The sequence below is a fragment of the Geotrypetes seraphini genome, chromosome 5 (assembly GCF_902459505.1).
Source record: "Geotrypetes seraphini chromosome 5, aGeoSer1.1, whole genome shotgun sequence".
Classification (NCBI taxonomy): Eukaryota; Metazoa; Chordata; class Amphibia; order Gymnophiona; family Dermophiidae; genus Geotrypetes; species Geotrypetes seraphini.
Genome location: NC_047088.1, coordinates 164,168,992 through 164,194,107, shown reverse-complemented (window position 1 = coordinate 164,194,107; position 25,116 = coordinate 164,168,992). Strand labels below are relative to the sequence as shown.

Here is a 25,116-nt window from a genome sequence, read left to right as displayed (position 1 = left end):
GGAACAGGAAAAGAACTCATCGGGATAGGATGGGTTCCCGCGGGGACGGGGAAAAATTTGTTGCCATTGTCATTCTCTAGTTGTGGGTTCAAGCTCCACACTGTTACTTGCCACTTAGGGCTCCTTTTCCAAAGGCGCGCTAGCGGTTTTAGCGCACGCTTACCGCGTGCTAAAATGCCGCACACACTAGCTGCTACCGCCTCCTTTTAAGCAAGTGGTAATTTTTTGGCTAGCATGCACTAATCTTGTGCGTGCGCTAAAAACGCTAGTGCACCTTAGTAAAAGGAGCCCTTAATCTTCCACTGCCCTAAGTATATTGGATAGATTGTGAGCCCACCAGGACAGATAGGTAAAATGCCTGAAGTACCTGTATGCAAACAGCTTTTAATGTGGTTGTAGAACTACAAAAAGGCAGTATACAAGTCCCAATCCCTATCCCCTATCTTTTTTTAAGGGACCCAACATTTTTGTATTTTTGAATGATTGCTTCATTTAGGGCATGAAGACTCTAATTCAAGACATATAACTTGCTATATCCATTCTAACTTTAATATCTCCTGTATGAAAAAACAAGAAACGTCTCCCACTATCACACTTAGGCCTTCTTTTACTGAGCTGCATTAGATGTTTCTACCACAGACCAGGGTATTAAAAGCTCCAACGCTGCTGCGATGCTTATAGAATTCCGAGTGTCAGAGCATTTAGCGCTCCGGGCCATGGTAGAAACATCTACCGCAGTTTAGTAAAAGGGGGAGAGGGTTAATAAATTATATTTTTGGATGATTTTTTTTTTATATCTAAACCACAGAAAGAGAAAAACCTTAATGAATCAGTCCCAAATATTGCTTTGGATACATTTATCATGAACTTTTTAAAGTGAAAAAAAAAAATTCCAGCCAGTCAATATTCAGTTGGCAGTGTAAAAGCCAAGTTAGACTCAAATATTCAATGTCAGGCCATGTGTGGGCACTAACATTGAATATCCAGACCTAACTGAATAGGAATCAATTGCCAGTGCTTGGTCTTGGTCAATATCTAGCTAGTGTCTGCTGTAAGGGGTAGATGTAAATATTGATGGTTGGCACCTCTGAATACTCCCAAAAGTTCTGCCTCTACCCCCAGAATTTGAACTTCCTCTCATCCCCTTCCCCCCCCCCCCCCCAAGACATTCATTCCTCCCAATGCTTCAAAATCCTGATGCATAAACCTACCCATAAGGTAACAATTCCCCCCCCCCCCCCCGCCCTTCCCCCCCACACACATATACTGATCTTCTTAGTGGTCTTATCAGGAGTCCATGGTTTCTAGTGGAGCACAAGCAATGCCTACTCACTCATTTCCACATATGTAAACCTGCAAGGGTTGGTGAGATCAGATGCCTACAAGGGCTACAGTATACCTGAACCAGGGCCCTCTACTGCAGGGCAGCAATTTTAGAAAGCTGGTCTCACATAGATGTGAGGGGATTTCTATGTTTGTTGTCCCCATGTGCAGTTTTCTAAAATTGTTGCTCCTTCTGTACTTGGAGAGATTTACACTTGCAGTCCCCAAACCATTTTACAAGAGGCTCTAGATATGGCAATTCTCATATCTTGACCTGGATATGTGAATTCTCCTTTCCATATACAGCACCGTGCACTCACCTCCGAGTAATACATTGTTCCGTCTTTCTTGCTGGATCACAGCAATATTTCTGACGCCTACTGCTGCATATTATATACTGACGTGTTCAGAATTTTATGCTCTATCACCCTGCACATTTTAAATTGATTTAGGACTTCAGATTTAAGACTTGTAACGCATAAACTGCGGAATGTCGAAAATGTTGATATTTCATAAATGGATTACATTAGCTATTTTAATACGTACTAAGTTTATTTGTATTTTAACTGTTACCCTCTTCAAGAGGAGGTAGCCCTGAAAAAAGATGGTTGTTTTCTGCTATTCTAATAACGTATGGGCCAGCCCTTGCTCTTGATAACAAGCTAGTAACAACAAAGAGGCACAACCAGTCACAACAGGGTTTGGATGGGGGACGCCCAGAATAAGCTACAGTCCTGACCTGAAACAACTCCACTTGAGAAGTAAAGGGCGCTCTCAGTGTGAACCATCAGCAATGGGAGCAGAGGCTCCGATACTTCACTTCTGGGTTGAGGCAAGAAGCCTCCACCACCACACCATCATTGAGCCCCCTATGTGTGTATAATAAGAAACACCTGCAATAAAGCCCTGAATAAATAATACAATCTAAGCAACCCCGTGAGCAAATCAAAAACTCGAACGGTGGAATTACAAACTGAGCGACCCCCACGCAAACCCTGCCAGCCGAAACCCGCCACGCTAGATATAAAGCAATATCAAAAAATACTCAAATTTAATCAAAATGATACTTATCTGAACAAAACTACCACAATTGAAAACGCCAGGAGCCAAAGTTCAACCACGCTGGTTTCGGGGAGGAGCCCTTCTTCAGGAACCTAGCCCCCGACCACAAACCAAAAAGAAAAGAAAAAATGCCAAAATGCGGAGCCGTCCCGCTCCGCATTTTGGCATTTTTTCTTTTCTTTTTGGTTTGTGGTCGGGGGCTAGGTTCCTGAAGAAGGGCTCCTCCCCGAAACCAGCGTGGTTGAACTTTGGCTCCTGGCGTTTTCAATTGTGGTAGTTTTGTTCAGATAAGTATCATTTTGATTAAATTTGAGTATTTTTTGATATTGCTTTATATCTAGCGTGGCGGGTTTCGGCTGGCAGGGTTTGTGTGGGGGTCGCTCAGTTTGTAATTCCACCGTTCGAGTTTTTGATTTGCTCACGGGGTTGCTTAGATTGTATTATTTATTCAGGGCTTTATTGCAGGTGTTTCTTATTATACACACATAGGGGGTTCAATGATGGTGTGGTGGTGGAGGCTTCTTGCCTCAACCCAGAAGTGAAGTATCGGAGCCTCTGCTCCCATTGCTGATGGTTCACACTGAGAGCGCCCTTTACTTCTCAAGTGGAGTTGTTTCAGGTCAGGACTGTAGCTTATTCTGGGCGTCCCCCATCCAAACCCTGTTGTGACTGGTTGTGCCTCTTTGTTGTTACTATTTTAGGATTTTTGGCATATATATTGAGTGTAGTGTTGTGCGTGCTTGATAACAAGCTTGCAGCGTTAAGGCATGGAGTGAACCAATTTTCGAAGTTCATCTGGCTGTACAACATGGTGCCAAGCATTAATCAACTCAACCTTTGTTTTGGGGTGTTTTGTGAACACCTTGACAGTAAAATTATTTCACAAATTCTCAATTGGATTAAGATCTGGTGACTACCCTGGCCATTCCAGTCACTGAATATGGCTTGGTGTCATCCACTTTGTCACCATTTTTGCCCGATGACAGGGTGCATTATCATCCTGGAAGTGGAAGTCACACTGGAAGAGACTCCTTGCAGACGGAACCATTACGTTTTGCAAAGTGGAGAGATACTTTGCACCGTTCATCATGCCATCAATCACCTGAAAGCGTCCAATGCCATTGGCTTACATACAGCCCCAGACCATGATTTTGTCAGATGCTATACAGTCAAATCCAGGCACTGTGGTTTGAAAGCCTCATTAACATGTTGCACTGGCCTCCTAACACACAGAAAGTACTCTCATCACTGAAGAGAACGTTTTCCCACACCTCTGGAGTCCACATGCTGTACTTTTTGGCCCTCTCAACCCGTCACTTTCTTTGCATCGTCATTACCAACAGCTTCTTTCTTGCTCTACAGCCACGTAGGCCAAACTCCAGGCACCGCCGACATACTGTTGAGGCATATACGTTCCCTGAACACATTTCCTGCCACTTGGCTGACAATTCTGGTGTTGTGAGTTTGCAGTTTGTCACTGAGATCTGGTGAACAACCCTGTCCTCTCGCACAGTGGATTTGCTTGGTTTTCCACTTCGAGCACTGTCAGTCACATTTCCTGTCTCTTTTTTCTTACTGATCAAGCATATGACTGTACTTTGATTGCGCTTCACCCTGGCTGCAATTTGCCGGCTTGAATAGCCTTCTTCATTAAGTGCAACCACCGTCATATGTTCTTCTTTTGAAAGATTTCTAACTTTCCCATGTTGTGATTATGCTGTCACTGGAGTAGCAGACAGTTATGAAAACTGATTTTTACCATATATGCGTGTGAATGCTGCACTGTGATTGGTTCCTCAAAACAAAGGCCATTGGTTGAAAACGGAGTGATCTGATTGGACTGTTTTGATCCGGTTTTGATGGGAAATAACAATTTCAACATTCCACAGTTTATGCATTACAAGTCTTAAATCTGAAGGCCTAAATCAATTTAAAATGTGCAGGGTAATATAGCATAAAATTCTGAACACATCAGTATATAATATGCAGCAGTAGGCATCAGAAATATTGCTGTGATCCAGCAAGAAAGATGGAACAATGTATTACTCGGAGGTGATGCAAAACTTTTGCACGGCTCTGTATCATCAAAATTCTAAAATTTGACTTGGTTCATACCAGTTTTGTGTTTGCATATGATATCCCATATACTTCGTCGAGAGCAAGGGTCCACTCCTGTAGTTGGTTCATCCAAGATAACGACTTTTGATCCACCAATGAGAGCAATGCATATTGATAGTTTCCTTCTCATTCCACCTGATAAACTACCGACTGGCTTATTACGATGTCTGTATAGTCCGATGTCCTTCAAAGCCCTTAAAAGGAGCATTATGTATCATATCAAGTTACATGCAATATAATAGCCATATATCGTTACTCATGATTTTGATGTGCATTTTATGCACTATACTTGAGACATACATGCAAACCACCTCAAAAGTAAATGACCCTTTTTATCGAGGTTCATACTTATCACCAGACATTGGCTGAATATAGATATAGGACCAAATTCTGTAATTGGTGCCTAAAAAAAGATATGCACCTAATGACAGGTGCCTATATCATGCCAATTACACATAGGCATCCATTACAGAATCATGCTTAGTGGCACCTAAAACTTTGGTGCCTGTAATATAGGCAAGGATTTTAAAGGCCTACATTATAGGCACCTAAGTCCTTTCTCCACCCCTATGCACACCTACTTTGGTGTTAGATGCTGACAATCACCATGTGATAGACACCTATCTTTTGTAGAATCGCACCTAAGAGGATAGGCACCTATCTCCCAATAAATATTTTTTCTCAATTATAAGCTTGATAAAGCTCATAATTGAAGCCAATTTACTAATTAAGTTTTGTGCCTAACTTTAGGTACCAATTTATTTAGGCACCTCTTATAGAATGTCCCTCATAGAACCTTATGTATTAAATTTTGTGTCTATGGGAAAATACATCTCAAATTATTCTTATATGTAATAGCGCTATGCATATACAGGGAAATTTTATAAACAGTACCTAAGGTTAGGTGCAAATTAAACATCAAGGCTGTAGCACATGAATGGGACTTAATGGATTTAATTAAGCAGCAAAACATGGCTGACAGAGCCAGTGGTATAGTAAAGTGGGCCGGGGAGGGGAGGGTCGGCTACACACGTGTTCTCCCCCCCTCTCCCCCGCCTCACCTTACTATGTGGTGGGGGAAAGGGGTGGTGGAGGGGCACTACCACCCAGGGCACTGCTCACCCTTACTACGTCACTGGAAACAGCAGTTAGTTACGTAATATCGTGCGTTAAACCACCTGCTGCACTAGCTGCTAACTCCTGCATTGAGCAGGCATTAGTTTTTTAGCTGGCCATGGGGGTTAGCGCGTGATGAAATGTCCAATGCGCTAACCCCGCTAGTGCGGCTTGATAAAAGGACCCCCTAGTCTCAACATTTTGATCCACTCTCTCGTTATTTCTAAAATTGATTATTGTAATTTGCTATACAAAGGGTTAAGTCAAAAGGATATTAGAGTCTCCAATTGATCCAGAATACAGCTGTTAAAATTATCATGAATTCAAAAAAATACAATCACGTCTCTCCCTTACTTAAGAAGATGCACTGGCTTCCCATTGCTTATCGAATTACGTACAAAATTGCTCTTCTTACTTTCAAATCTTTAAAGTCCAATGAGCCGGCATTTATTAATAGACTGCTGATTCCATATGACCCTTCTAGAACTCTAAGATCTGCTTCACAACATACTCTTTATGTCCCCGCACTTCCATTTTTTCAGTTACAGCTCCTACTATTTGGAATTCCCTTCCATTACACATTAGAGCAGAAAAAAACCTAGATAAATTTAAGGGCAATTTAAAATGTTTTTTTTCTTTAAAGATGATTATGAGTGAGTCACCATTTGGATATTTTATGACTTATTAACTTACAAACCTCCCCTCTTTGATGTTATTTCCTTCTTTGTTCTCTTTTCTTTAATTAATGGAGTTATCCCCCCTTTCCTCAGGTTTTATATCCCATCCCAGTATGTAAATGGTTTTAGACTAAGTCATGTTTGTTTTAATATTAATTCCTCCATTTATTTTAATGTACAATGCTTTGAATTCTATGTTTAGCATTCAATCAAATTGTAATAAACTATGAACTATGAACGGCACTAAAGCCTCCTTTTATGAAGCTATATTAGGCTTTTTTATCCCTGGCCGCAGCAGTATTAGCTCCAATGTTCATAGGAATTCTATGAACACTGGAGCTTTTACCGCCATGGCTGGTGATAAAAAAGCCTAATACAGCTTCAAAAAAGGGGTGAGTGAGGATGTAAAACAGGCAAAATAACACAATACTTTGTTTTGTTATTATCTGTTTTCACCTGCTAACTGCACGTTTTTATTTAATGTAATTTAACTTTAGCATTTATAATCCACTTTACCATCAAGTTCAAAGCAGAGAACAATCATTCCAAAAAAAAGAGTATAAAAGCAAATACAAAAATCTTAGGAGTTCTACATTCCTTGACCCATCTTCCCTAAATGTTTTCATACACTCGTTGGTCATATCCAAACTAGACTATTGTAATTCTCTGTACAAAGGAATAACCCTGAAACAACTTTGACGCCTACACATAATACAAAATACCACTATCAAATTATTACTAACAGCAAAAAATTTGATCATGTTACCCCACTCCTCAAGAAAGCACACTGGTTGCCCATTGTTCACAGGATTTTATAAAATAGCTTTACTAACTTCAAAATAGTTAAAGCTCCAGCATTCTTGAAAAGACACCTTACTCCGTACATACCAACTAGAACCCTAAGATCGGAAGAAAGAAACTTGCTCGTGGTCCCTGTCCCTAAGAATTTTAACTACTAGATGAGACAGTATCTTTTCTGTTAAAACTCCAAAAATATAGAACGCATTGCCAGCCTATATCAAAAAGGAAAAACCACTCATCAAGTTCAAAGGAATGCTAAAATGCTGACCATACAAGGATGCTTTCGAGAGCTGACACACGTGAGACAATTTGTTTTGTTTTTTAAAGGAAACAACTAAACTTTTTATCCTTCTAATGTTCAGACTTATACGAGTCAACCTCTTGCACCTCTCTAAAACATAGATTCTCTTACCTCCCTTATGTTTTGACCTTTTTTTGTTCTTTTTTCCTGTATTTATTGTAGTTTCTTCCACTCTCCTCATGTGTAAGTTTGTAATGTCGTGTCTTCAATGTATTTTAAACAGTATGGACTCCTACTTTTATTTGTAAATCACTTAGAAATTACAATAATGCGATTGAATCAAAATTTTAGTAAAACTTGAAACTTGTTCACGGATGAAAATCCTGGAGAAGGACTGAGATTGTCTGGTAAAGTTACACAGGAAAATGGAGTAGATTCTGTGCCGTTCACAGAGGAAAGTGTTTATGAACAACTTGAAAAACTGAAGGTGGACAAAGCACTGGGACTGGGCGGGATCCATCCCAAGATACTGAGGGAGCTGAGAGAGATTCTTGAGGGACCTATTAAAGACTTATTCAACAAATCTCTAGAGACAGGAGTGGTTCCTGGGGATTGGAGAAGAGCGGATGTGGTCCCTATTCACAAAAGTGGTCACAGGGATGAAGTGGGAAACTACAGGCCGGTAAGCCTCACTTCAGTTGTTGGAAAAATAATGGAAGTGTTCCTTAAAGAAAAGATAGTGAACTTCCTAAAATCTAATAGGTTACAGGAGCCGAGGCAACATGGCTTTACTAAAGGTAAATCTTGTCAAACAAACCTGATTGAATTTTTTTATTGGGTGACCAGAGAGCTGAATCAAGGACATATGCTAGATGCAGGGCCGGATTTTCCTATAGGCTAACTAGGCTTCAGCCTAGGGCCTCAAGATCCGTGTCACATCTTTTATAAAGGTTAGTACCAATAACAACATGTTTCATTTAACATATTGATATATATCACAGTAATGATGTATTTTATTATCTCTCATGTAATTTACAAACTTAAAAATGGGAGGTGAAAGGGCCTCATAAGTGGAATAGCCTAGGGCCTCTTTTCATCTAAATCCGGCCCTGGCTAGATGTAATTTACTTAGATTTCAGCAAAGCCTTTGACACGGTTCCTCATAGGAGGCTCTTGAACAAACTTGAAGGGCTGAAGTTAGGACCTAAAGTGGAGAACTGGATTAGAAACTGGTTGATGGACAGACGCCAGAGGGTGGTGGTTAATGGAAGTCGCTCGGAGGAAGGAAAGGTGAGTAGTGGAGTCCCTCAGTGTTTGGTGCTGGGGCTGATCCTGTTCAATATGTTTGTGAGTGACATTGCTGAAGGGTTAGAAGGAAAGGTTTGCCCTTTTGCTAATACCAAGATTTGTGACAGAGTAGACACCGAGGAGGGAGTGGAAAACATGAAAAAGGATCTACAAAAGTTAGAGGAATGGTCTAATATCTTGCAATTAAAATTAAATGAAAAGAAATGCAGAGTAATGCATTTGGGGGTTAATAATTGGAAGGAACCGTATATGCTGGGAGGTGAGAGGCTGATATGCATGGATGGGGAGAGGGACCTTGGGAGTGATAGTGTCTAAAGATCTAAAGGCGAGAAAACAGTACAAGGCGGTGGCTCCTGCCAGAAGGATGCTGGGCTGTATATAGAGAGGCGTAACCAGTAGAATAATGAAGATGTTGATGCCCCTGTACAGGTCGTTGGTGAGGCTCCAGTTGGAGTATTGTATTCAATTTTGGAGACTGTATCTGGCGAAGGACACAAAAAGGTTTGAAGTGGTCCAGGGGAGGGCAACAAAAATGAAGGAGGTTTGCGCCAAGACGAATGAGGAAAGACTGGAAGCCCTGAATATGTATACCTTAGATGACAGGAGGGACAGGGAAGATATGATTCAGACGTTCAAATACTTGAAAGGTATTCCAGAGAAAGGAAAATGGTAAAACCAGAGGACATAATTTGAGGTTGAGGGGTGGTAGACTCAAGAGCAATGTAAGGAAATTCTTCTTTACGGAGATGATGGTGGATGCCTGGAATGCGCTCCCAAGAGAGGTGGTAGAGATGAAAACAATGACAGAGTTAAAAAAAGTGTGGGATGAACACAGAGGATCTAGAATCAAAAAATAATAGTAAATATTGAAGAACTAAGGCCAGTACTGGGCAGACTTGCATGGTCTGTGTCTGTATATGGCCGTTTGGTGGAAGATGGGCTGGGGAGGGCTTTAATGGCTGGGAGGGTGTAGATGGACTGGAGTGAAACTTGACAGAGACTTCAGTAGTTGGAACCTATGAACAGTACCGGGCAGAGCTTTGGATTATTGCCCAGAAATAGCTAAAAGGAAGAAGAAGAAGAAAAAAAAACAACAAATTTTTAGATTGAATCAGGTTGGGCAGACTAGATGGACCATTAGTGTCTTTATTTGCCATCATCTACTATGTTACTATGACTCCAAACACAATCAATATAATTTATAACAGTATAATAAACAAAAATTCAGTTCCCGAGAGCTTAGCCTTTAGTAAAAGGGTTCCTTCAGCAATTAACAAGCAGTAAGTGAAAAATACTACTGCATTTTAATAAATAGGGCCCTTGGTGTATGTAATTTTCATTCCTTTTTCTATAGGAGATATGCATCAGCTGAGCAACACTAATTAACTGAAAAGGAATATCAACTCATAAGCAGGAAAATGAAGCAGCTAATGTATTTCACAGTTTAGAGCAGTACAGGTCCCATAAGATCCTATTTGATCTCTATTTTCCAATTTTGAATTCCAACACAGTTTATTTGTCAGACTGCCCAAATAACTATTTATCCCAGTCTCCTTTCTGGCATCAAAATGGGTGAATCAACAGCTAAATGCCTAATAGCATTAAATTATTCAGCTAGCATTATGCATAATGCATGGGAATTTTATTAATTATTTTGTAGTCATTTCTATTGATGCAAGACCACAAAGCTTACACTTCACAATCAACTTGATTATAGACACCTGTGGAAAGTAATGAGCCATCAATTTCTTGTTTATTTTTGATTCCTACATAATACCAGATGTGAGGGAAAGGGCAATGTTTAAAGCACTACCAGTAAGACATTTTTAGCTCATTTTCAAAGTTCCATGGTTTAAAATGGCATAGAAACATTATGGCAGATAAAGGCCAAATGGCCCATCCAGTCTGCCCATACATAGTAACCATTATCTCTTCCTCTAAGAAATTCCACATGCCTATCCCAGGCTTTCTTGAATTCTGACACAGTCTCTGTCTCCCCCACATCTTAGGGGAGACTGGTCCACACATCATAGAAACACAGAAACATGATAGTCATATATTGGTTTGAACATTTTCTTTTCATTAAACACCCATATGCCCAAAGCCTTTTTCCCATTCAGGGGTATAAATTGTGACTTTGCAATTCTGCCCATGCTCTGCTCAAACTACACACTCTTAAGCAAGCTGGCATGCCTGCTACAGAAATGCATGCCAGCTTGCAATGCACATGCTTTTAGGCATAACCTAATTATATAAAAGCCCATTTATGTATGTTGTTACCAAATAGTTTTTAGCCCTTGATTGGATCTCCTTTCCAGATGATCTTGCAAATACTTGGCTTGATCTTTTTTCTAGAAATTACCTCTGGAATTGCAACCTTCATCAACACAGTCCAGAGATGGGTTTACTGGAGGTTAGGCATAATGTCAACATTCATCCCCCTGAGGGATATCCATCTCAATCCTCACTGAAACAAGAGGGGGGGGGGTCATAGTTTCCTCATACTATGTCCATTAGGATGAGAAAAAAAAAATCAAATTGAAGACATCCAGTTTTTCATCTACTCATTCAGTAGATCATGGACCAAACGTGGAAATGATCTCACAGATTCCAAACTTCCTATTAAGATTCCAATACCAGACATACTTGACTGATAAATAAGCAAATCAGTCCCCATGCAAATTTAGTCTAGTGTATAACTCACCCTGAATCATACAAGTGTTTAATAAGTCACCTCTATGGCTGCCGCCATCAACCCCCAGGACCTGTACATAATGTCATGCCATTGGAGTTGGCCTCTGTAGCAGATCCAAAATCTGCTTCTGGAGCTTCAGTCTGTGTGGCTATGGAAGAAAGACCTGGAACAAGGCCATGTTGAACAAAGATTTCAAGGTCATACTCAAGGTTGCCAGAATTTACCTTTTTACCTGGGTACAGAGTGTAGTTTCCTGGAATGCCTATACCTTAAGGGAGGTATCTGGGATGAGAGCTCAGAGACTCGCATGGTCTCTGAAAGGTCTTTAGTCAAGAGACTGGACTTGATTCTGCTCCTTCTAATTAGGCCCCTAACCCCTTTATCATAGCATGATTCAGCAAATCTGGTTTTTAGTTCTTAAACTCTTATGGCAAGAATGCTGCAGTAATATAACACCACATTGCATAGCAAAAGTGTGCTGTATACTAATGGGCTGGAATACCATTTTTTCTTACTAGAGCAAGAGTTCTAGATCAGAGGCTGTCAACCCAGTTCTCAGGACACACCTAACCAGTCGGGTTTTCAGGATACCCACATTAAATATGCATGATATTGTTTTACATACAATAGAGATAGTGAATGCAAATCTATCTCATGCAAGTACTATGTTAACAACTTCTGGTCTAGAGGAAAAAGAAAGATTAGGTTCTTACCTCAATAATCTTCTTTCTTGTAAATGTGTGTAGTAGTCCTGAATGCTAGCGTTTTGCATCTGAACCTGCAAGTTGCTTGCAGAATGCTGTCAATCATCTTTTGAATTCTGTTTCCCTCCCAGGGAGTTGCTCCTGCCCCCTCAGTTTGTACAAAAGCAATCAAGTAGCACTGAAATGACAGACATAACCCAAAGTAGTGAAACAGGGCACTTCTGGTACCTCCTTGCCAGTTGACATAGGCCATCACTGTTGCATTGTCTAAGAAGACTCTGACTGCCTTGCCTTCCAGAGACTGAAGAGCTAGTTGAATGGCTCTGAGTTCTAGTTGATTTATGTACAACTTTTGCTGAGTCAGTGACAATGAGGCTGTTATAGGGGAAAGCACCCTCCATGGATTCAAGAAAAGGTTAGATAAGTTCCTGCTGAACCAGAATGTATGCAGGTAAGGCTAGACTCAAATAGGGCACTGGTCATTGACCTAAGGGCCGCCGCACGAGCGGAGTACAGGGCATGATGGATCACTGGTCTGACTCAGCAGCGGCAATTCTTATGTTCTTATAATAATAATAATAATAACAGCTTATATACCGCAGGACCGTGAAGTTCTATGCGGTTTACAAAGATTAAAAGATGGTACAAAGATTAAAAGATGGTACAGGTTGAATGAACTTAACAGAGGAGAGAGATCGAGTTAACGGTTCAAGGTAACCGATATTGAAGAGAAAGAATTGTACGGGTCAGTTGTTTAGATACGTTAGGAACAGATGTCCTAAATTCCCCATAAGTGGAAGGCGTGAGCAATTGATCTAGATCTTTGCCCCATAGTGCTGCTTGGTTGGAGAGAAGGTATTGGTGGTGTCTTTTGAGCTTACATCCTCTGACTGGGGGGGAAACAAAGATCAGGTGTGTGCTTCTATTGTGTCTGTTGGCTGAGAAGGAAAAAAGGTCAGTCATATAATTGGGGGCTAGGCCATATAGTGCTTTAAAGCAGAAACAGGCGAACTTAAACTTTACGCGTGCCTCGATCAGTAGCCAATGTAATTGTCGGTAGTAAGGTGTCACGTGGTCGAACTTCCTCAGTCTGAAAATCAGTTTGACTGCTGCATTCTGTATTAGTTGTAATCATCGCATATTCTTTTGGGAGATTGCTAAATAGGCAATGTTACAGTAATCAAGTTGACTCAGTACAAGGGATTGTACCAGGATTCTGAATGCTGACATGTCAAAATATGCTCTAATGGATCGAAGTTTCCATAAGATGAAGAAACCCTTACTGATCAAGGAGTCCACTTGGTTTTTCATGGTTAGGCACTGGTCTAGTGTTACACCCAATATCTTCATAGTTGTTTGAATAGGATAACTAATTTTGTTGATGCATAGTGGTGTTTTGTTGTCAAACGGGTGTGGCGAGGCTACAAAAAATTTTGTTTTTTCTGAATTAAGTTTCAGTTTGAATTCAGACATCCATTGTTCCATCAAGTTTAGTGCTTCTGATGCTTTGGGAGTAACTTCTGAGAGAGAGTTAGCAAATGAGGTGTCTGTTGCAATTAACCCCCCCACCACCATAAAGGCTGGCATCGATCGTCAGAATCTCCCAGGAGGAAATTCATAGAGGTATGCCCCTTAAGAGGGCAGCCAGCTGCAGTTACCACTACAGACTGCTCGTCAATTCTGGTAACCAAGGAAGCAGTTGCTGAAGCAAGTCCATCTGAGGAGACCATAGAGAGAGAAAAGAGTCTTGGAAAGGCCTCATATGCACTCTTGCCCAAGGGATCACTTCTATAGCTTCCGCCATCAATCCCAGGTCATGTACATAAAGCCATGCCTTTGGAGTTGGCCTCTGTAGCATGTCCAAAATCTGCTTCTGGAGCTTCAGTCTGTGTGGCTATGGAAGAAAGACCTGAAACAAGGCCATGTTGAACAAAGCTTCCAGGTATTCCAGGCACTAGGTCAGCTCCAGTTGACTCTTCTTGAAGTTGAAGATCCCAACCCAAGTCCTGGAAGAGTTGGATCACTCTCAAAACTGCCAGTTCACCTTCCTTCTGGGATAGAGTTCTGATTAGCCAATCATCCAAATATGGGTGCACTTAGATTCTTACTTTGCAGAGGTATCCTGCCACCACCACCACCACCACCTTGGTAAAAGTGTGAGGTGCCATTGCAAGGCCGAAGGGGAGCACCTAGAACTGGAAATGCTGTACCAGCACATGTAAAATGGAGGCAATAAACTCCCCTGGCATTACTGAGCCTTTCTTTGGCACAATAAAGTATATGAAGTATCTGCCTGAGCCCAATTCTATGTCAGGTACCAGCTCTATGGCATGAAGATCCAGTAGCCCTTGTACCATTGTCCAGACTCTAATGGCTTTCACTGGCCATCTGGAGAATCTACAAAGAGATCTGGAAGAATGGCACAAAACTCGATTTTGTAACCTTCTCGAACAACTTCTAGGACCCAACGGTTTGTGCGTATCTGAGCCCAGACTGACTGAAAAGCCAATAGCCTACTTCAATTCGACCTTTCTGCAGCTTTCGACATTGTCCATCATGACATACTAATCCTCCAACTTTCTGAAATTGGCATAAACTCCACAGTCTTAGATTGGTTCTCAAAATTCTTACGTTCCCGCTCCTACTTCATTAACATGAATGGCACCTCATCCTCCCCTTGGAAACCGATTTGCGGAGTTCCTCAGGGTTCACCTCTATCCCTGATTCTTTTCAATGTTTATATGTCCTCCCTGAAACTCCTCCAACTATCCCCCTTGGAGACACTTTACACCTACGCCGACAACATCCTTGTCCTCCTCGAGACCGACTCTAACCTCACCAACCTCTCTGATAACATCTCTTCTTGTATAATGAATCTCCAATCCTGGGCTCACACCGTTCAAATGAAACTAAAAGAGACCAAAACAAAACTACTTTGGCTCGGCCCAAAATTAGATCAGCTACCCACCCTCATCCCACTATCTTCTGGCACCAAACTGCAGCTTGAGCACTCAAGCAAAGTTCTGGGAATCATCATTGACTCTACACTGTCTTTCAACGATCACCTCAACTCCTTGGTAAAAAAATGCTTTTTCAATCTTCACATGTTAAGGAAAGTAAGATCCTGCTTCCACCAACAACACTTCGCTGTCCTCGTTCAATCCATTATTCTATCCAGACTGGATTACTGCAACTCCATCTACTTAAGCCTAACAAAGAAAAGTCTTCTCAGACTTCAGCAGATTCAGAACACCGCGGCTAAACTAATCTTCGCAAAAAACAAATTCGACCGCGTCTCCCCGCTTCTGTCTAAGCTTCACTGGCTCCCAGTTATCCTCAGGGTTCACTACAAATGCTCCTGTCTAGCCTTCAAATCTCTACACGGCATCCTTCCTCCCCTTTTTCCACTATCTTGGCTCTCCCCAAATCCTAACTCCACCAGATCCACTCAAAAATTCAAACTATCCTTCCCCTCTTTAAAAGGCATATCCCATACAGGAAAACTTGGGACATCTCTCCTCTTCAGGATCACCGAGCTGTGAAACAGCTTTACTGCCCCTCTTCGGAGTTCGACCTCCCTCCAACGCTTCCGAAAACATTTGAAAACTTGGCTTTTCTCTACAATGTAACTACTCCCTCCCTCTCCATTATACTAAGTCCCCTCTTTCTTTCTTTTTTTACTAAGCCCTTCTTCTTTCCATTGGAGTTCCTTTCTATATTAATTCCTGTAAACCGTGTCGAGCTCCACTTCTGTGGAGATGATGCGGTATACAAACTTAAGGTTTAGTTTAGTTTAGTTTAGCCTTCCCCCTATCTGGGGGAGGTGCGTGGAGCTTGGCCCATGTCCTGGCATCATTATGCTTTCTTGGAGGTTGGGGAGGCTTGCTGTGTTCTACCCCTGCTGAACCTCTGCCGTGAAAGTACCTCTGCATCGCTTGGCTTCCTGCATAAGGATGGAATCTTTGAAAGCTTCAAATTCTCACATCTCAAACCCCAAGTTGTCTGGGATCTATTGTTCAGCAAAACCTTAGGGCGACAATCCATAACGCTGGCCATCAGGTCCTGTAGGTCATGCAGACACTTGCCAAATAGACTCTGCCCTTGAAAGGGAAGCCTGCTCAGAATAGCTTTAGAGGCTGAATCTCCTGCCCACTGTCTGATCTAGAGCATCCACTGAGCAGATAGCATAGGCTGACACTTTGCTCATAACACTGATGATATCATACAGAGCGTCTGCTATATAATCCACACCAGATAGAAGCATTTGGAGATCTTCATTGTCCTTCAAGTCTGGAACTCGAGACAGACATGTGGCAAGCATGTGCCACAAAAAAAGCCACACCTGCTGCCTTAATCCCTAGTGCCAAAGCTTTAAATTGCCGTTTGAGGACCACGTCTACTTTCCACTCCTGAGTATCCTTTAACATCACACCTCCTTCACTAGGCAAGGAGGTTCATTTGGTGACCTGCGCCACCAGAAAATCCACCTTTGGTTGAATAAACAGATGCTGGAAATTCGGAGCCATCAGATAAAGCTTGGCCATATAGTTTTAGCCACTCACAGGGTCACTTCTGGTGACTCCCAGTGGTCTATAACCAATTTTATAATGTCCGGATAAAAGGGAAAGAATGTGGTCGGAGCAACTGAGTGCATAATTGAGCACTATGACGAGGTGGCTTTTAACAGCTTACACACCATGGGGTCTTCCCCCAGGTCCAGGGCCACTACTGCTTCTTGATCGCTGCTCTCACCAGACTCTGCCAGAGAAACTGCATCCTGGGACAATAGTGGCATGGAATCGGACTTTCCATTCTCCCAATCTATGTCAGACTGAACCTCCTGGTCCAGCTCTGTGTCCTTGTCTGGTTGGGGCACATGTTAAGTGGAGGCTTTAGAAAAGAATATTGTTTAAAATCCAAGATGGCCACTGCCAGAAAATTGTGCCAAAAATGGCCCATGGGGACTTCCCTGAAGTATAAAAATTGTAGAAAAAGGGGTTTTAGAGGTGGGAGACCTTGGCTCTAGCTGCAGAAACATTTAAATTTCAGTTTGGAGACTCCCCTCCAATTTTTCCCATAGGCGATAATAGCCTTACTCAGTGTGCCATGTACCTGTATGTTTCAATCCAGGATTGCAGCTGGGATAAATGGATAAGAACTCTGCCTCATAGGTTCACCAGATGAACTTGTCTTCGGATTGCTAGTCAGACTGAGGTCAGACTGAGCCTCAAAACCTGGAAACCCTCGCACCATGAAGGGGGAGAGGACCATGTAGCCAGCCCACTATTAATCCCAGTCAAGCCAGGAAGGAGCCAAACAGCTTGCACTCAAGCTCCTGATAAATCAGGGATGCGAGCAACTATGCAGGGGATGGCCTCTGAGCTATAAAAATACAAAAGCAGGCTGGCAGCTAAGTGTCCCTGAGCATCAGACTTCCACAGTGCAAGTCTTCATCTTTTCCCAGGCAGAAGTCCCAATAAATAGGAATCTCTAGGCACTGAGCCTCTGATCGAACACTTAGAAAAGTACCTGCAAATAATAAAACCACAGAGCAGAGCAGAAATACTTCTGAGCAACTTGCCTGCAGGAAAAAAACCTGAGGGGTGCAGGAGCAGCTTCCTGGGAAGGAGGTGAAGTTCAAAAGGCAGAGTACGGTACAGGGATTCAAACAGGGATTGGACGGATTCCTGAGGGATAAAGGGATCGTGGGATACTGAGGGAGGAGCTGGGATGTAACACAAGTATAGAAAGCTAACCAGGTAATAAGTATAGAAACCCAACCAGGTCGTGCATGTGCAGGACCGGAGGGTTAGGACTTCGATGGGAAGATAGGACTTCAATGAGAAACCAAGGTGGCAAGGGAGCCCCTTCTGGTGATTCAGACAGGTCGTGACCTGTTTGGGCCGCCGCGGGAGCGGACTGCCGGGCAAGATGGACCTATGGTCTGACCCGGCGGAGGCACTGCTTATGTGCTTATGTGCTTAAAAGATGATCAATAGCATTCTGCAAGCAACTTGAGGGTTCAGATGCAAAACCCTAGCATTTATGATCACTAGACATATTGCACTAGCAACAAATAATTGGACCCCTGGACTATAGGAAAAATGTGGTAAGAAAACCCCACAATCCTAATTGGCATTAAGGACTAGCCACAGTGCTACAGGGCAAGTAATTTTAACAGTAATTCTAAGAAAACAACTCTCTTTTCACAGTTAAGAAATTGTTTCAGTGGCTGCTGATCTGTAATCCTCTTTCCATTACGGTCCTACAAAGTGCAATACCTCAGTACTTCATCATGCAACTCCTGCTTGGTCCACTGTGGTGCCTTTATAAAGGCATACATCAATAGATGTTCTTTAGTGGTGAGGTAGTCAAACAACACATCATACTGCATGCAGATACCCATACTCTTTCTGATTTGGTTCAAATGTGTCCTTATGTCCTTTCCATAGACGAGGATGGTGCCTGAAGAGGCACTGAACAGTCCAGTTAGCAAAGATCTATAGGAAGAAAGAGAAAATAATTTACTTTGATTCATGGTTTATGTTATGGACAAAATAAATTGCCATAATTAATTAGCTAATAATCTCTTCCCCACCTTTATTACAGAAGATAAATATTATATAGCAATTTTTACTCTTGTAGAGAACTTCTTATGGAAAATTAGTACTATTATACAATCTTTTAAAGAGGGTTCAAATGTATAAAGGGGTCTAAGGAAGTAAGGCCCCAATTCTACATATAACCAGTGTCTAAAAATTAGGCACTGAGGAACGCAATGCATAGCAGTTGTCAATCTTCAGTTAGGCACTGTTTAAAGAATCACTCTTAGCGGCGCCTAAAATGTCTACTACTGCTACCACTTATCATATCTATAGCACTGATAGATAATAATAATAATTTTATTTCTTATATACCGCCAAAGCCATGGTAGTTCGAGGCGGTTTACAGGAAGAGGAGCTGGACAGTCAGCGATATAATTACAATATAGAAACAATGAATACAAGTACACTGAATGCAAGTACAAATAAGAAGAGCTGGACAGTCAGCGACGTAGTTACAATGTAGAAGCAATGGATTCCGTATACAGAATATGAGAGATAATGAACAACAAATTTTTAGGTGACAAATCGGTTGAACAGTTTTGTTTTTACTAATTTTCTAAAACTGATATAGGATGAGGAGAGTATGATAATGGTACCCAGCCAGTTGTTCAGTTTACTTACCTGGAAGGCTAGAGTTCTGTCCAGGAATCTTTTGTAACGGCAGGCCTTTATTGTTGGGTGTGTAAATATGTGGATTTTACGTGTGGGCCTAATAGTGCAACCCAAATTGAAGTGGGAGACCAGGTACATAGGGGCCAAACCAAAGATTGATTTGAAACAGAGACAAGAAAATTTAAATAAAACTCTAGCCTCGAGGGGCAGCCAGTGAAGTTTTTGATAATAGGGACTTGTGTTCCCATTTTTTTAAACCGAAAATCAGACGTACTGCCAAATTTTTTGAAGGGTTCTCTTGAAGGATCCCAAGTAAATAATGTTGCAATAGTCCAGCATGCTTAGAAGAGAAGATTGTACTAGTAGACAGAATGATGCTGCTTCAAAGTATTTTTTGATGGTTCTTAGCTTCCATAATGTTGAGAAGCATTTTCTGGTTAGTAGATCCGTGTGAGCGTCTAAAGTAAGGTATCAGTCGAAAGTCACTCCCAGAATTTGTATGCAATAGACGATAGGGAAGTCCTGACTGTTCAAGGAAATTTTTGAGTCTTTGATTTTATCGTTTGGGCTCGCCAGAAAAAATTTGGTTTTATCTGAGTTAAGAACATAAGAAGTGCCATCTCCGGAACAGACGCTAGGTCCATCAAGTCCGGTGATCCGCTCACGCGGAGGCCCCACCAGGTGTGCCCTGGCATAGTTTTAATCCCCATATCACTCTAAGCTTCTCATAAGGAGATGTGAATCTAGCTTACCCTTACCTATGTCACCTTATGCCACTCATAAGGAGATGTACATCTAACTTACCCTTAAATCCTAGAATGGTGGATTCCGCAATTACCTCTTCTGGGAGAGCATTCCAGGTGTCCACACTCGTTGCATGAAGCAGAACTTCCTGATATTTGTCCTGAACTTGTCCCCCCTTAGCTTCAGTCCATGTCCTCTTATCCATGTCACATTGGACATTGTAAATAATTTTTTTCCTGCTCTATTTTGTCGATTCCTTTCAGTATTTTGAAAGTCTCAATCATATCCCCTCGCAGTCTCCTCTTCTCAAGGGAGAACAATCCCAGTCTCTTAAGTCGTTCCTCATATTCCAAGTTCTCCATGCCCTTTATTAGCTTCATTGCTCATCTCTGCACCCTCTCAAGCATTTTTATATCCTTCTTTAGGTATGGAGACCAATGTTGGACGCAGTATTCCAAGTGTGGTCTGACCATCGCTCTATAAAGCGGCATTATTACTTTCTCCGATCTATTTGTGATTCCCTTCTTTATTATGCCTAGCATTTTATTTGTGTTCTTCGCTGCCACCGTGCATTGCACCGACGGCTTCAGGATCCTATCGATTAATACGCCCAGGTCCCTTTCCTGTTTGTTTTTTCCCAGAGTTGCACCTGACATACTATACTTATTTTTTCTGCCTAAGTGCATCACTTTGCATTTTTCCACATTAAACTTCATCTGCCATTTATCTGCCCAATTCTCCAATCGGCTCAAGTCGCTCTGGAGTTCCTCACTGTCCTTCTGCGATTTGATTGCCCGGCATAGCTTTGTATCATCTGCAAACTTGATGATCTCACTGGATGTTCCATCCTCCAGGTCATTGATGAAGATATTAAATAAGATGGACACAAGCACTGAGCCCTGGGGCACACTACTAGTCACATTCTCCCAGTCTGAGAATTTCCCATTTATGCCAACTCTCTGCCTTCTGTTCTCCAGCCATTTGCCTATCCATCTTAATATATCTCCTTCTATTCCATGTCCTTGCAGTTTCCTGAGGAGTCTTACATGTGGAACTTTGTCGAACGCTTTCTGAAAATCCAAGTATATAATATCCACCGGTTCCCAATTATCAATTTGTCTGTTCACTGTCTCAAAAAATTGAAATAGGTTCGTCAAACATGACTTCCCTTTCCTGAATCCATGTTGGCTGGCTCTCATCAGGTCATGTGTGTCTAAGTGCCGGGTTATGCTATCCTTGATCAGCGCCTCAACCATCTTCCCAGGGACCGACGTGGACTCACAGGTCTATAGTTGCCCGGTACTCCTCTTGATCCTTTTTTAAATATCGGCGTGACGTTCGCTATCTTCCAGTCGTCTGGTATCTGTCCTGTTTTGATTGACAGGTTGGCAAGTTTTTGCAATAGTTCTCTAATTTCCACTTTTAGCTCTTTCAAGACTCTCGGATGAATTCCGTCTGGTCCAGGAGATTTGTCACTTTTGAGTTTGTCGATCTGGTGGTAAATCTGGTCCAAGTCCACTTCTACTGTGGTAAGGCTGTCCTCTGCTACTCCTTTGAATACTATCACTGTTTCTGGAATTGTTGCAGTGTCTTCCTTTGTAAAGACAGACGCAAAGAAGGAATTCAGTCTGTCTGCGATTTGTTTATCTTCCTTGATGTACCCTTTCCTTCCCTGGTCGTCCAGCGGTCCCACTGCCTCTTTTGCGGGTTTTCTCCCTTTCACGTACCTGAAGAAGGACTTGAAGTTTTTGGCCTCCTGCGCTATTTTCTCCTTATAGTCCTTTTTGGCATCCCTCACCACCCTGTGACACTTCTTCTGATCATTCTTGTGTTTGTTCCAAGTTTCGGCTGTTTTCGTGCATTTCCATGCTTTAAAGGAGTCCTTCTTTTCTTTTATGGCTTCCTTAACCTCTTTAGTAAGCCACGCCGGCTCTCTTTTGCCTTTGGTTTTCTTTGCTTTGGACATCCGTGGAATGTAGAGGCTTTGTGCTTCTGTGATAGTATTTTTCAGAAGGGACCATGCCTGTTCTACCATTTTGACTTTGCCCATTTTTTTCTTGATCCATTGTTTCACCATGGTTCTCATGCTATCATATCTTCCCCTTTTAAAGTTTAAAGTCGTGGTTGAGATTTTAGTACCTTTCGCCTTCCCGACATCGAGTTTGAAGTTGATCCTGTTGTGATCGCTCGTCCCCAGCGGGACCGTGACTTCTACTTCCTTAGCTGGCCCCGTAATGCTGTTTAGGACCAAGTCCAAGGTGACGTTTTCTCTTGTCGGCTCTCCCACCAATTGTTTCAGGAAGCAGTCCACTAGCACTTCCAGGAACATTGCCTCCTTGCCACAATTTGATGTTCCCAGGTCCCAGTCTATCCCCGGAAAATCGAAATCCCCTAAGATTACAACATTACCTGTCTTACATTCGTGTTTAATTTCCTCTATCATTTCCGAGTCTATTTCCTCCCCCTGTCCTGGCGGTCGGTAGTAAAGGCCAATCTTTGTATCAGCACCGTTGTGTCTGGGAATCTTTATCCAGAGGGATTCCAGTTTCTCTTTCTCTTCCATCATAGTCACTCTCACAGATTCTATTTCTTCATGAACATATAAGGCAATACCTCCACCTTTCTGCCCCACTCTATCTCAACTTAGAAAAAACCAAATTCTTCCTAGCTAGCCCGAATGACAATCTCAAAGACTCTTCAATTTCCCTGAATGGACAAGTCTATCCTATTGTCCACTCCATAAAAATTCTGGGAGTCACCCTGGACCGTCACCTTACTCTTGAGGCGCACACCGAGCTATTGATTAAAAAAGGCTTCTCGACACTATTGAAACTAAGAACTAAGAAAGTACTTCGATGCAACCTCATTCCGTCTATTGGTACAAGCCTCCATACTAAACTTACTCGACTACTGCAACATCACTTATCTGGGATCTTTCAAGAAAACTACTCAAAGACTCCGAATCATCCAAAACTCAGCCATCCGACTGATTTTTGGCATAAAAAAATGGGACCACATAACCCCCAATTACCAAAAACTTCACTGATTGCCCCTGGAGGCAAGAGTCTTGTTCAAATTTGCCTGTCTTTCTTTTAAATCTATACTTGGCTCGGCACCCACATACCTGGTTGCACATTTCAACTTGGACTGCCCCAGCAGATCTACACGCAGAGTACACATGTTCACCCATCCATCAATAAAGGCCTGCCGATACAAAAGATACCTAAACAGAACACTTGCTTTCCAAGCAGGCCAAATGAGCAACTGGCTGAGTTCCTTTATAACGCACTCTTCCTCCTATCTAAGTTTTAGAAAACTAGTAAAAAAAACTTGTTCAACCGATTTGTATCCTAATTGCTCCCTTTGTCCTATCACTTTACTCACTCTGATTTTTACCACGATATCTCATTCCCGCTCTTCTCTCGGCTACTTGTATTGATGTCTGTCCAGTGCCCTTCTCCCGCTGATTGTTTGCAGCAGGTTCCTGCTCTCTTATTCCTGTATCCGCTTCATGTACTTTAAACCTTCTTTGTACCTTCTTCGCTGATTGTCCAGCTCTTCTTATTGTAAACTGCCTCAAACTACTATGGCTTTGGCGGAATAAAATTATTATTATTATTCTGTACAGTTTTTATCCCTGTAGTACTGTATCCCATTTGTTTTCGTCATTCCACCAGGTTTCTGTTATGCCACTGATTTCCAGTTCGTTGTTTTTTGCTATTGCTTCTAATTCTCCCATTTTGTTTCTCAAACTTCTAGCATTCGTATACATACATTTGAATTCCTTCTTGGACTCTTTAAGCTTAGCAGTCTTCCTTGGTTCTTTCACGGTATCCTTTTCTGCTCCTGTGTTGTCTCTCTTATATGCTTTGTGGTCGTCGCCTCCTGTGTCTGAGTAGTTGTCCATAGTTCCTTCTTTGGGACATCCTGTCGACTGGTGGTCGACTGTCTGCTTTCCCCTGTCCTTTAGTTTAAAGCCTTCTCGAGGGCCTTCTTCATGTTGCCTGCCAATACTCTTGCTCCTTCCTCATTGAGGTGCAGTCTATCCTTCCTGTAGTACTTGCTTCTTCCCCAGAACGTTGTCCAGTTGCGCACGAAGTCAAAGCCTTCCTCTTTGCACCATCGTCTCATCCAGGCGTTGATCGCTTGCAGTTCCCCTTGTCTCCTTCCATCCGCTCTTGGTACCGGGAGGATCTCGGAGAAGGCCACCTTCACCTCCCTGATCTTCAGTATTCTTCCGAGTGAGCGGAGCTGGCCCTTCATTTCTTCCCTGTCATACTTCCGTCCACTCACATCGTTGGTTCCCACGTGGATAAGCACAGCAGTGTGCTCTTCCCCTGCGCTGTCTATGATCCTGGAGATCCTGTTGGCCACATCCTTCACTCTTGCTCCTGGCAGGCAGGTTATGATTCTATCCTCTCTCCCTCCTGCGGTGGGGGTGGGCGGAGCTAACTCTCACCACTGTCCTGAGCTTCCTTCCCTCTCTGCCTCCTGGTGATCTCTTTTTCTCCTCCTCTTAACCTGCCCTTAGACTCCTTCTCTCTCCCCTACTCTTTGCTGCTCCTCCGCTCTCACTTTCCAAGCTCGAGCCGTATGTGCTTCCTTAGCTCCTCCCCCTTTTAAGGGGGAGTTCGGCGCTGCCTTGCCGACGTGGTGGGGGTAGGCGGAGCTAACTCTTGCCGCTGCCCTGAGCTTCCTTCCCTCTCTGCCTCCTGGTGATCTCTTTTTCTCCTCCTCTTAGCCTGCCCTTAGACTCCTTCTCTATCCCCTACTCTTCGCTGCTCCTCCGCTCTCACTTTCCAAGCTTGAGCCATTTGAATTTTGTCGTCCATAATTCAATTTGTTTTAGGACGAAAGCCAGGTGATTCTTTGTCTCGGAGGTTAGGTTTGTGAGGGGAAGAACTATGGTGATGTATGCAGTGCTGTACATTAAACATGTATGAGACAATCCCCGCTCAATAGAGTTTACAGTCTTATTAAAACAGACAGACAGAACAAAAAGGGTTAGGGGGATTTCTCACAGAGGGAATGATAAAATAGACATGAGTACTTTATAGGTAAGTGGGAGTTAGGAATTAAAAGCAGCCTCAAAAAACAGCCAGAGACAGAG

At 42.4% G+C, this 25,116-nt stretch overlaps 1 protein-coding gene across 5 annotated transcripts in view; it reads right to left on the bottom strand.

Moving 5' to 3' along the window:
* The window catches only part of ABCA12 (ATP binding cassette subfamily A member 12), a 604,574-nt gene that overhangs the window by 168,702 nt on the left and 410,756 nt on the right, over positions 1–25,116 (bottom strand). For all 5 annotated transcript variants that reach the window (XM_033946149.1, XM_033946152.1, XM_033946153.1 and 2 more), the window contains 2 exons: positions 18,327–18,545; positions 4,501–4,697 (listed from right to left, as the gene is read on the bottom strand). In XM_033946149.1, coding sequence (XP_033802040.1) covers positions 4,501–4,697; positions 18,327–18,545 — 416 coding nt within the window. The remainder of the gene's footprint in view (positions 1–4,500; positions 4,698–18,326; positions 18,546–25,116) is intronic.